This window comes from Physeter macrocephalus, chromosome 11 (assembly GCF_002837175.3).
Source record: "Physeter macrocephalus isolate SW-GA chromosome 11, ASM283717v5, whole genome shotgun sequence".
In the NCBI taxonomy this organism is placed as follows: Eukaryota; Metazoa; Chordata; class Mammalia; order Artiodactyla; family Physeteridae; genus Physeter; species Physeter macrocephalus.
The window spans coordinates 106,164,009-106,177,233 of NC_041224.1; the positions used below are offsets into that span (position 1 = coordinate 106,164,009).

At 38.4% G+C, this 13,225-nt stretch overlaps 1 protein-coding gene across 1 annotated transcript in view; it reads left to right on the plus strand.

The window, feature by feature from the left end:
* RPGRIP1 (RPGR interacting protein 1) overlaps nucleotides 1-13,225 on the plus strand; it is a 113,815-nt gene that overhangs the window by 49,139 nt on the left and 51,451 nt on the right. Inside the window, 6 exon segments of the mRNA XM_055088355.1 lie at nucleotides 630-1,082; nucleotides 1,244-1,395; nucleotides 1,849-2,191; nucleotides 3,960-4,144; nucleotides 4,446-4,649; nucleotides 5,185-5,323. Of these exon segments, the coding sequence (XP_054944330.1) occupies nucleotides 630-1,082; nucleotides 1,244-1,395; nucleotides 1,849-2,191; nucleotides 3,960-4,144; nucleotides 4,446-4,649; nucleotides 5,185-5,323 (1,476 nt within the window).

Here is a 13,225-nt window from a genome sequence, read left to right on the forward strand (position 1 = left end):
TTGTATCTCATTGCCAATATTTTCAATCTCTTTTCAGTAAGTGCCCTCCCTCACTTTTACTCCATTACTCTTTGACTTAAAGTGGATTTTTTTTTTTTGCCTTCTTACAATGAAACCAAATTCTTAACAGAATGAAGATTCTTGTGATTGATCTGACTGGAAAAGAGGAATCATCTTAATGGGGCCCAGTGTAATGTCATAGACACCATGACTGTAACTTGCTATTTTCTCCAAGGCCAATATCCCAAACTTTTGGAAGTACTTGCATTTTGTGTTTCTAGTGTTTCTGTAATGGAATTAACAATTTATTCACAGGATCCTGCTGTAATCCAAAACGATGTCATCTATAGATGAAATTGTGCCTACAGTGTTTTCCTGAGCTTAGCATTTACTTTCCAATCACTCATGTTGTGCCTCATCTGTAAAGTAGGCATTGGATTATTTGGCCATCAGAATTCAACGCACCTGATTGTCATTCTATTGCTTTTCTTTTTGAATCACATCATTTCTTGAAATAGTCACAACTTGGACTTCCACCATGGTTTTTATTCTCTTTCTGTCCACCTTCCTTTACCCTAAGGAAGAATTCCCTACCCTTTAATGGATAGGCAGTTTTCTTTCCCCTCTAGAACAGCTCAAAGATGTGGCTTATGGCACCCGACAATTGTCATTATGTCTGAAACCACCGCCAGACCATGGAGATGAGGATAAAGTGGACATTTCTCCACGGCATCAGAGTGAGAATCTTTTTGAACTGCACATCCACCAGGCCTTCCTGACACGTGCTGCCCTGGCTCAGGCTGGAGACACTCAACCTACCACTTTCTGCACCTATTCTTTCTACGACTTTGAAACCCACTGCACCCCACTGGCTGTAGGGCTGCAGCCCCTCTATGACTTCACTTCCCAGTATGTGGTGGAGACAGATTCCCTCTTCTTGCACTACCTTCAAGGGACGTCAGCCCAGCTTCATCTACACCAGGCTATAGCAAGTGAGCACCACACCCTTGCAGCTGGCTGGATTTGCTTTGACAGGGTTCTAGAAACTGTGGAGAGAGTCCATGGCTCTGCCACACTTACTGGTAAGTGCTTTCAGCTTCCCATAGTTCCCGGGACTAATGTGGAATTTCCCAAAGTGTATAGTTGTCTTCTGGTGGTTTCCCATTTTATTCCTCTGCCTTTATTCTTGATCTTCGCCACACCATCTGTATCTTCCATGCCTTTCATACTTTCTGCTACCCAGGAGCTGGTGGAGAAGTCTTTGGGGTGCTAGAGTACTGGATGAGGCTGCGCTTCCCCATAAGATCCAGCCTACAAGCATACAATAAGCGAAAGAAAGCCCAGGCATACCTGTCAGCCAATGTGCTTGGAGCCTGGGAGGCCCAGGAGGATGAGGTGAGAAAAAGGATGTGCCCATGCATCTCAAAGGAGACTCAGCCAGGCAGCTCATGAGAACAGCTCAGTATTCCACTCAATAAGTACTTGTTGAATGTGAATGAAAGAGAAAAACTGTCACACCACAACTAGTCCAGATACTTCCCTTGGTCAAGCTTGAGTTTGAAATGAAATCATGCCCTTGGAGCTAGCTACCTCTCCCTGCTGTGAACAAAATGCCTTCTCTGTTCCAATCTCTAAGGTAAGGCCTGAGTGCCAGCATCTCCCTCAGATAATTATCTGCCAGAGTCAATTTGCAAGCAGGTGAAAGTCATTGATTAGGCTTCTCTGTGACCCAATCAGGATTCAGCAATTCTTTAGGTCATAGCTCTTCCTCATTAAGGGTGCTGGGCTTCACCTGCACGACTCTCTCAGCCTGCCCTTTTCCTCAATCCAAGACCAACATCTTTTCAGCCCAGATCAGAGACCAGGAAGCATCAGAATGAGCTGCGGGTGGAAGTCATCCGATGTTGCGGCCTCCAGAGTCGATGGCTGGGAGCCCAACCCAGTCCATACGCCATGTATCGCTTCTTTACCTTTTCTGATCATGACACCGCCGTCATTCCAGCCAGTAACAATCCCTGCTTCAGAGACCAGGCTCGATTCCCAGTGCTTGTGACTTCTGACCTGGATCAGTATCTGAGGCAGGAGGCCCTGTCTGTGTACGTTTTTGATGATGAAGACTCAGAGCCTGGCTCGTACCTTGGCCGCGTCCAAGTGCCCTTGCTTCCTCTTGCACAAAACAAATCCATTAAAGGTGGGAGTTCAAAGTTATTACCTCTTTATGCTCTCTGCCCAGTGTTGTCTCCCTGTCCTAATTCAACTTTTCTTTGATTACTTGCTTGGAACAGTTTCTCTTAAAACCTGCTGAAAGGATTTGAGAATATTGTCAAGAGTGAGAGAGTAGAAGACTTAAAGCCTCACTAATCATAGAGAAACATTGGCTTCTTTTGCTTCTTTTCAGCAACAGAAGCAAGATTCCCAAGGGGGTAGACCCACCAATCTGAAGTCCATACCTCTGTGTCTGAACCAACATTTTCCATCTCTATAGTGCTTCCCAGTATTTGTCTTTACTTAAGGCCTATTATTTCTTAGCACATGACTAGATATCAGATTATAAGCTATGTCCTTAACATTCCCCCGTAATTCTCTCGCTCCTTTTAAACATCAGACCCAAATTAGTCTTCCATGCCACACATGACAAATTTCTTGGATTTTTTTCCCCCCATATGGAGCTGAACTCCATACTACCTTATCATATGTTCATAGCCAGGATTGTAAGCTACACCAAAGAAGGGTCATGTGGGCTTCCCTGGTGGCGCAGTGGTTGAGAGACCCCCTGCCAATGCAGGGGACACGGGTTCGTGTTCCGGTCCGGGAAGATCCCACATGCCGCGGAGCGGCTGGGCCCGTGAGCCATGGCCGCTGAGCCTGTGTGTCCGGAGCCTGTGCTCCGCGACGGGAGAGGCCACAACAGTGAGAGGCCCGTGTACAGCCAAAAAAAAACAAAAAAAAAAACCAAAAAAAAACAAAAAAAAGAAGGGTCATGTCTCTGGTTGCAGTCCTGGGAGGGTGAGGCAGCAATGTCCGTGCTCTCATTAGGAAGTGTGAATGGGTGTAGCCAGTATCAACCATGTTTAACAAGCTTTTGGATGTTCCAGGAAGTGTGTGAGGCTTCCCTCCTCCCAATACCACAAGTGCTAAAAAAAAAAAAAAAAAAAAAAAGGAAAAAAAGAAAAAGGCTGACACTTCTGCTCACAACTTGTCCTTTGCCAAAGAGAGACAATGTGAGCCATCTGTTAAATTAATCAGTGTTACAAATCAGAAGTCTGGCATTTGGAAAAAGCCATTTTGCTTAAGTTTGCTTTGCTTTTGTTATTTTAAAAATACGGACCACTTGGGTATAGATAATGGTTTTCTTAGTATGCCTAAGGCATAGCAACCATTTGGTAATAGTAATAAGAATGTGCTCTTGTTTATTGGCTGGGTGACTGACGACAAGCAAGCTATACCTCTCTGTATATATATATATATATTTTTTTTTTTTTTTTTTTTTTTTTTTTTTTTTTTTGCAGTACGCGGGCCTCTCACTGCTGTGGCCTCTCCCGTTGCGCGGCCATGGCTCACGGGCCCAGCCGCTCTGCGGCATGTGGGATTTTCCCGGACCGGGGCACGAACCCGTGTCCCCTGCATCGCGGCAGGTGGATTCTCAACCACTGTGCCACCAGGGAAGCCCTCTCTGTACATCTTTTGACTATCCCTTCCTGAAACTGGAGATACCCGTTTTCCCCTATAAATATTCTAAGTGAATATTGGAAGTAAATATTGTGAGTGAATATAAATATTCACTCATATTTTATGTTACTTCTGAGTGTATTGTCATCATGATTACTTGGTGGATGTTAATTAATTACAAACAAAATATGGTGAAATTCAAACTGGGGAGGTAGTAGATAAGGTGCTGTTAAACGCTCACTTGCCTGTTTCATGTGAGTGGATCTTATTAATGTCTGTGTGTCTCTCAGGTGATTTTAACCTCACGGACCCTGAGGGGAAACCCAACGGATCTGTTCAGGTGCAACTGGATTGGAAGTCTTGCTATCTAACCCCGGAGAGTTTCCCAAAACCAGAAGCTCCGAGTGAGGAGAAGGACACCAAGGACAGTTTAGATACCTCAACTGAAGAGGAAGAAGCTTCCTTTCCTCCCCAGGTAGCAGATCTCCACCAATCCTGTGGAGCAAATTTGATTTGAGGAAGACAGTATTAAAATTGGGGTAAAAAATTCCTTCTGTGAATGTCATGTGTTCTGCAAATTTAATCTGCATCATTCATAATGCCATGAGGCTATGGATAGAGCAAAATCCTGGGTTTTATTGTGGGGAGGGAAGAGATGGCATCTCTCAGCTTTACGGCAGGAGAGAAATGAAGTCTGATGCTAGCTCACAAATCCCTTTCTTGAGTATCAAGGCTGTTAAACTATCACCTTGTAAGGCTCTGATCCTTCTCTTTAGGACCAGATGGTGTCTATTGAGATTCCCATTGAAGCTGGCCAGTATCAAGCTAAGCGAAAACCTCCTCAGGTGGGAGAAAGAAAGGAAAGGGAACACCAGGTTACAGGTTACTCAAGAAGAAAACATGGCAAAAGAACAGGCATTCAAGGAAAGAACAGAATGGAGTATCCTAGTCATAACATCTTAAATGGAAATACACTACAGGTAAGGCCTTAGAAACCCTGAAGGACTAAAATATGGGTTGTAGTGTCCCCAAATATATTATTCTCAGAGGTAGAAGCAGAAGTAGGCACACAAGTGATATTCATGGCTTTTTGTGGCGAGCATGTGTTTCCACAAACGTAAATAGTTTAATAAACCTCTGGACTGTTCATTTCAATGTAATTTCATTCAACAGATTGTGGACTCTGTAATTTATGCTTAGAACTTTAGTACGACAGTCCTAACCAGGCTACTTCAACTGTAATCAAAATAAAGAACAGGTATTTATTGAACACCTACTATGTACTTGATACTGCCTTTTCTTCATAGGAAACTGGATTAAAGTTGCTATGTAGCCTAAAATACATATACACACATATATATGAGATTATAAATATATATTATATGACTATAATTATATATAATTCATTATTATTTATATTGTATCAATTACATCAATGATATATTATGCAATATTAATTATATTAAATTATTATAATTACACAATATACTTATATATAGTTATTTGAATCTGAAGCAGGTGAACTACACTGAATGGAAATTCTCAGGGCTTAAGATCTCCACAGACGATGGTTTAAAAAATCAGCAAAAGGAAGAGGAAATGACATCATCCCATTTAGCACGGATACTAAAGGAAGCCCTACATCCTGTGAATGGTATTGTCTTTTTAAAACCTGATTTTCCTATGTAATCATGGGATTATTTTATCAAGCTGGTTATTTACTTTCTTCTTTCATCTTTCATTGCTAAACTTTTCATGAAAAATTAGTACTGGAGATCCTAGGCTCAGTTTGATGTTACAAGTGTGCTGGTTAGGCCAACCAAGCTGTAATTCTGAAAGAAAGTAGCTATGTATTTAAAGCTAGCTAGCTAGCCACTTTAGCTAGCAAGCATAAAATGTTAATTCACTTCAGGGCCTCGTGACTTACGGTTACAAAGAAATAAGAGGAAGAGGCTGATTGGCTCATTTGTGATATGAATCCAAATTTCTTTTAAAATAAGGCAAAGCTTTTGGGTTACAATGAAAGGAAGGTTATGATTTCAGGTTATAATAATGGCAAACTAGGTAATTCAGACCAACTTTCCCATTGATGACAACTGAAAAGCTAAAGTTAATATATTTCTTAAAAGCGTTAAAGTGCCAATAATTAGGGAGGAATCACCGAGCCGAGATCGGAGAGATGATTGGAGCTCAGAGAGGTCAGCTGGAATTACTTCAGCCTGGGGACATTGCTGGTCTGGAGGAAGCAGTGGAGAGACAGAACCATGCTTTCGGTGGTCTTTTGGGGTGGAGAAATGGGAATACAGTCTGAATCTCGTTTCTGCCCAGCATAGGCAGGTGTCTGCCCAGAGCAGAATTTCCCACTCTGGTCTGGCACCCTGATGGCAGCACTGTTCTGAGCCTCTTATCCTCTGAGAGGCAGAACCGTGCTTTGAGCACCTTCAGGCTAGAGAGACAAGAGCTGACCTGAAGCCCACTAGGACTCCAGACATTGGAGTTGTCAGCCACAACCTGCATTAACAACTGTGTTTACTACCTTCATGAAGATAAAAGCTGAAGTTTAAAATTTTAGCAAGGAACTGGGGCTTTGAAAATTGATACTATAAGTTTTTAAAAACATTTTGTTTTAAAATAATTTCAAAATTATATAAGAGCTACATGAATAAGACAAAAAATTTCATAGCACCTTCATTCAGATTCATCAACTTTTAATACTTTTCCACGTTTTGCTTTATCATTTTTTTCCTGAAGCAGTTGAGAATAATTTGCAAATATCATTCCCCCTTACTGCTGTATATTTCAGTTAGGAAAACGATATTATATAACGACAGTACAACTATCAAGTTTGCAAACGTAACATGGATAGATTATTACCCAATGTCCAGTCCATTTTTCAGATTTTGTCAATGTCTCAGTAATGTTCATTATAGGAGGTTTGCCTCACCACCCTTATCTAATCTGGGATCATACATTGCATTCAGTCATGTCCCCTTAGTTTCCTTTAATCTGGAATAGTTCCTTATCTTTTCTTTGTTTTTCATGATATTGACATTTTTGAAGAGTATAGATGAGCTGTTCTGTAGAGAGTGCCTCAATTTGGATTTGTTTGATGTTTGTTTGTTGTTAGATTCAGGTTATGAATTTTTTTACAGGAATACCACAGAAGTGATATTGTATCCTTTTTCACTGCATCACATTAGGAGGTACATGATGTCAGTTTGTGCCATTATTGGTGATGTGAACTTTGATCACTTGGCTAAGAAAGCATCTGCCACATTTTCCATCAAAAAGTTATCATTTTTCCCTTTGTAATTATTAAGTAATCTACGAGAAAATATTTTGAGTCCATATAAATATCTTATTCTTCCTCAGATTTCACCTAATAATTTTGGCATCCATTTGTGTTTATGTGTGGATTTTTTTTGCCTGAAACAATTACAAAATGTTTGCAAAATACATTGCAAATTTGAAAATGAATCAATAGAAATGATAGAACTGCTAAATACAGAAATTTATGAGGGAAGTAGATGGGTTAAAAGCAGATTAGACACAACTAAAATGAGAAAAATGGAAAATATCCAGAATAAAGCACAGAGAGGCGGCAAGATGGAAAATGCTAAAGAGGAGAAAAGAGAGAAAATGAGGAGGTCTAAGCTACACTTAATTAAATCTAGAAGTAGATAAAGAAGGGGGACACAGGCAATATTGGAAGTGATAATGACTTAGAGTTTTCCAGAACTAAATAAAAGGTATTAATATTCAATGAAATGAAACTCAAGCAGGATAAGTAAAAATGAATCAAAATCTAGATATATCAGAGTAAAATTTCAGAAAATAAAATCAAAGTGAAAATACCAAAAATATCCATTTAAAAGAAAGACAGTCATGGGTGCATCAGTAAGATGGACAATGACATACCAAGAGTGACAACTGTAGTCAGAAACCAGTGGCAAGATAATTTCAGTGTGCTAAAAGAAAATAACTAAGTACCAATCAAGAATTCTCTACACAACAGAAAGATCCTTCAGAATTAAAACACAATAGACATTTAAAGACAAATCAAAATGGAGAGTTTGCTCCAAAGCTACATTTTAAAGGAAACTTACAGTTTTTTCTTTAGGCTGAAGGAAAATTATCCCAGAAGGAAACACAAAGATGCAACAAGGAATGAAAAGCAAAGATTATAGGTTAATTTTAAATGACTGTGTAAAGCAAAAATATTAGCTTGTGGGTTTAAAATATATTCATAATTTAAATAAATAATCTAATGGGTTCATTGGTGACCTCCAAAAAGATATGTTCATATCCTAAACCTCAGAACCTGTAAATGTTACTTATTTGAAAAAAGTCTTTGCAGGTGTAATTAAAGATCTTGAGATGAGATTATCTTGGATTATCTGAGTAGACTCTAAATCCAATGAAAGTGTTCTTATTAGAGACACAGGCAGATGAGGAGGAAGCAACATGACCATATAGTCAGAGATTGGAGTGATGTGGCCACAAGCCGAGGAATGCCTGAAGCTCCCAGAAGCTGGAAAAGACAAGGAAAAAGGGAAAAGACAGATTGTCTTCTGGAGCCTTTGGCGTGAGCACGGATTTGGTTGTGGATGTCTAGCCTCCAGACCTGTGAGAGAATGAATTTCTGGTTGTTTTTTTCTTTTTTTAATGAAAGCTTTTACCTTTATTTCTTTTCAAATACTTAAGATACAGACATTCCATCCATAACAAGGTTAAGTGACTTGTACATGTACATGTTTTATGTAAGACAGAAGCACAACCAAGGCTAACATCTGACCCAGTAACTAACATCACTGAGAGAGCTCATATGAAGTTCACCAAAACCTTGAAGACCTATTACTTTTTTGTAGAATGAATGACCCTACAGAAAAGAGAAAAGAGACATAAAGGATAAAATGAGGTGGTCCTATATTCAATAAAATGTAAGAGAAGACAAAAAAGGGGACAGAGGCAATATTTAAAGTGGTATATATATATAATTCATATCTTCATTCAAAAAATGAAGTCATGAAATAAGGTCTGTTTTTTCTGGGATCTCAACTGTCACTCTCAATAGTCAGTTGTGGGTTGCTTTCTTCGTTTTGTTTCAGCAGATTCTGGATTTGAACATCAGATTCATCTATCTTTAATCTGAGTGTCCAGATCGGGGCAATTTTTATAGGTTTACAGCATAGTGACTCACAATAGTAAAAGGTTATACTCAATTTAGTTATTATAAGATATGACTATGTTCCCTGTGATGTCAAATATATTCTTGTAGCTTATTTATTTTATACATAGTAGTTGGTAGCTCTGAATCCTCTACCTCTACCTTGCCCCTCCCCACTTCCCACTCCCCATTGGTAACCACTAGCTTGTTCTATATATCTGCAAGTCTGTTTCTTTTCTGTTATATTCACTAGTTTGTTTTATTTTTTAGATTCCACATATGTGATATCATATAGTATGTCTTTTTCTAACTTATTTAACTTAGCATAATACCCTCCAAGTCCACCCATGTTGCTACAAATGGCAAAATTTCATTCTTTTTTATGGCTGAGTCATATTCCATTATATATATATCTTCTTTATCCATTCATCTGTTGATGGACACTTTGGTTTCTTCCATATCTTGGCAATTGTAAATAATGCTGCTATGAATATTGGGGTGCATGTATCTTTAGAATTAGTGTTTTATGGTGGGGTTTTTTTGTATATATATGCAGGAGTGGAATCGTTGAGTCATATGGTAGTCCTATTTTTAGTTTTTTAAGAAACCTCCATACTGTTTTCCACATTGGCTGCACCAATTTACATTCCCACTGACAATGTGCGAGGGTTCCCATTTCTCCACATCCTCGCCAACATTTATGATTTGTGTTCTTTTTGATGATAACCCTTCTGACAGGTGTGAGGTGATATCTCATGTTTTTTAAAATTGAAGTATAGTTGGTTTACAATACTGTGATAGTTTCAGGTGTATAGCAAAGTGAGTCACTTATATATATACTTTTTCAGATTATTTTCCGTTATAGGTTATTACAAGATATTGAATATAGTTCCCTGTGCTATATAGTAAATCCTTGTTGCTTATCTATTTGACGTATAGTATATAGTTTGTATCTTTTAATCCCATACTCCTAATCTCCCTCCCCTATTGCCTTTTATCTTTGGTAAACATAACTTTGTTTTCTATGTCTGTGAGTCTGTTTCTCTTTTGTATATAGATTCATTTGTATTATTTTTTAGATTCCATGTATAAGTGATATATATTATTTGTCTTTCTCTGTCAGACTTATTTCACTTAATATGATATTCTCTAGGTCCATCCATGTTGCTGCAAATGGCAATATTTCATTTCTTTCTGTGGCTGAGCAATATTCCATTGTGTGTGTGTGTGTGTGTGTTTGTGTGTGTATAAATGACACATTTTCTTTATCCATTCATCAGTTGATGGGTATTTGGGTTGTTTCCATGTCTTGCCTATTGGAAAGAGTGCTGCTATGAACATTGGGGTGCATGTCTTTTAAAATTAGAGTTTTCATCTTTTCAGGATATATGCCCAGGAGTGAGATTGCTGCATCATATAGTAGCTCTATTTTTAGTTTCTTAAGGAACTTCATACTGTTCTCCACAGTGGTTTTACCAATTTACATTCCCACCAGTAGTGTAGGAGGGTTCCGTTTTCACCACACCCTTTCCAGCATTTATTATTGGTAGAATTTTTAATGATAGCCATTCTGACCACTGTGAGGTGATACCTCAGTGTGGTTTTGATTTGCATTTCTCTAATAATTAGTGATGTTGAGCATCTTTTCATGTGCCTGTTGGCCATCTATATGTCTTCTTTGGAGAAATGTCTGTTTAGGTCTTTTGCCCGTTAAAAAAAAAAGTTTATTTATTTATTTATTTTGGCTGCGCTGGGTCTTAGTTGCGGCACGCAGGATCTCTAGTTGTGGCATGCAGACTTCTTAGTTGTGACACGCGGACTCTTAGTTGAGGGATACCCGCGGGATCTAGTTCGCCGACCAGGGATCAAACTCGGTCGATCCCTGGTCGGGGAACCAGGGATTGACTGGGTTCCACTTGCATTGGGAGCACAGAGTCTCACCCACTGGACCACCAGGGAAGTCCCTTCTGCCCATTTTTTTGTTGTGTTGTTTGGTTTTTTGATATTGAGTTCTATGAGCTGTTTTTGTATTTTGGATATTAATCCCTTATCCATCACATCATTTTGTAAATATTTTCTCCCATTCAGTAGGTTGTCTTTTCATTTTGCTGATGATTTCCTTTGCTATGCAAAATCTTTTAAGTTTGATTAGATCTCATTTGTATCTTTTTGCTTATATTTCTTTTGCCTTGGGAGACTGATCTATAAAAAGTATTGCTTTGATTTATGTCAGAGGATGTTTTACCTAAGTTCTCTTCTAGGAGTTTTATAGTATCATGTCTTAAATGTAGGTCTTTAAACCATTTTGAGTTTATTTTTGTGTATGATATGAGGGAGTGTTCTAATTTCATTGATATATGCGTATCTGTCCAGCTTTCCCAACACCACTTGTTGAAGAGACTATCTTTTCTCCATTGTATATTCTTGCCTCCTTTGTCATAGAATAATTGAATGTAGTTGTATGGGTTTATTTTTGAGCTCTCTGTTCTGTTCCTTTGGTCTATATGTCTGTTTCTGTGCCAGTACCACACTGTTTTGATTTACTGTAGTTTTGTAGTATTGTCTGAAGTGTGGAAGGGTTCTGCCTCCAGCTTTGTTCTTTTTCCAGAGGATTGCTTTGGCAATTCTCGGTCTTTTGTGGTTCTATATAAATTTTACGATTATTTGTTCTAGTTCTGTCAAAAATGTCATGGGTATATTGGTAGGGATTACATTAAATCTGTAGATTGCTTTGGGTAGTATGGCCATTTCAACAATATTAATTCTTCCAATCCAAGATCATGGACTATCTCTCCATTTCTTGAATCATCTTCAGTTTCCTTTATCAGTGTTTCATAGTTTTCCGCATATAGATATTTAACCTCCTTGGTTAACTTTATTCCTAGGTATTTTATTTTTTTAACATGATTTTATTTTATTTTATTTTTTTAACATCTTTATTGGAATATAACTTTTACAATAGTGTGTTAGTTCCTCCTTTACAACAAAGTGAATCAGTTATATATATATACATATGTTCCCATATCTCTTCCCTCTTGCGTCACCCTCCCTCCCACCCTCCCTATCCCCCCCCAGGTGGTCACAAAGCACAGAGGTGATCTCCCTGTGCTATGCGGCAGCTTCCCACTAGCTATCTAATTTACATTTGGTAGTGTGTATATGTCCCTGCCACTCTCTCACTTTGTCACAGCTTACCCTTCCCCCTCCCCATATCCTCAAGTCCATGCTCTAGTAGGTCTGTGTTTTATTCCCGTCCTACCACTAATCTCTTCATGACATTTTTTTTTCTTAGATTCCATATATATGTGTTAGCATACGGTATTTGTTTTTCTCCTTCTGACTTACTTCACTCTGTATGACAGACTCCAGGTAATTGGAGACCTTTTATTTCTTTTTCTTGTCTGATTGCTGTGGCTAGGACTTCTATTACTGTGTTGAATAGAAGTCGTGAGAGTGGGCATCCTTGTCTTGTTCCTGAACTTAGCAGGAAGACTTTCAGCTTTTCACTGTTGAATATTATGTTGGCTATGGGTTTGTCATAAATGGCTTTTATTATGTTGAAATATGGTCCCTCCATATCCACTTTGGTGAGAGTTTTTATCATGAAAGAATATTGAATTTTATCAAATGCTTTTTCTTCACCTATCAAGATAATCATGTGGTTTTTGTCTTTATTTTTGTTAATGTGGTGTATCACATTGATTGATTTGTGTATTTTGAACTGTCCTTGTGGCCCTGGAATGAATCCAACTTGATCATGATGTATGATCCTTTTAATGTGTTGTTGGATTCTGTTTGCTAGTATTTTGTTGAGGATTTTTGCATCTATATTCATCAAAGATATTGGCCTGTAATTTTCCTTTTTTGTAGCGTCTTTGTCTGGTTTTGGTGTCAGGGTGATAGTGGCTTCTTAGAAAGAAGTTGGGAGTGTTCCCTCCTCTTCAATTATTTGGATAGTTTGAGAAGGATAGGTGTAAGTTTTTTTTATGTTGGTAGAATTCCCCAGTGACACCATCCAGTCCTGGACTTTGGTTTGCAGGGAGTTTTAAAAATTATTATTACAGATTCTATTTCACTTCTACTGTTCAGTCTGTTCAAGTTATCTGTTTGTTCTTGACTCAGTTTTGTCAGGCTGTATGTTTCTAGAAACTTGTCCATTTCCTCTAGGTGTCCAACTTGTTGGCATATAACTGTTCATAGTCATCTCTTAATGATTTTTTGTATTTCTTCAGTATCAGTTGTTATTTCTCCTTATTCATTTCTCACTTTGTTTATTTGGGTCCTCTCTTTTTTCTTCTTGGTGAGGCTGGCTAGAGGTTTCTTGATTTTATCTATCTTTAAAAAAACCAGTTCTTGATTTTTTTCTATCGGTTTTTAAATTTCTATTTT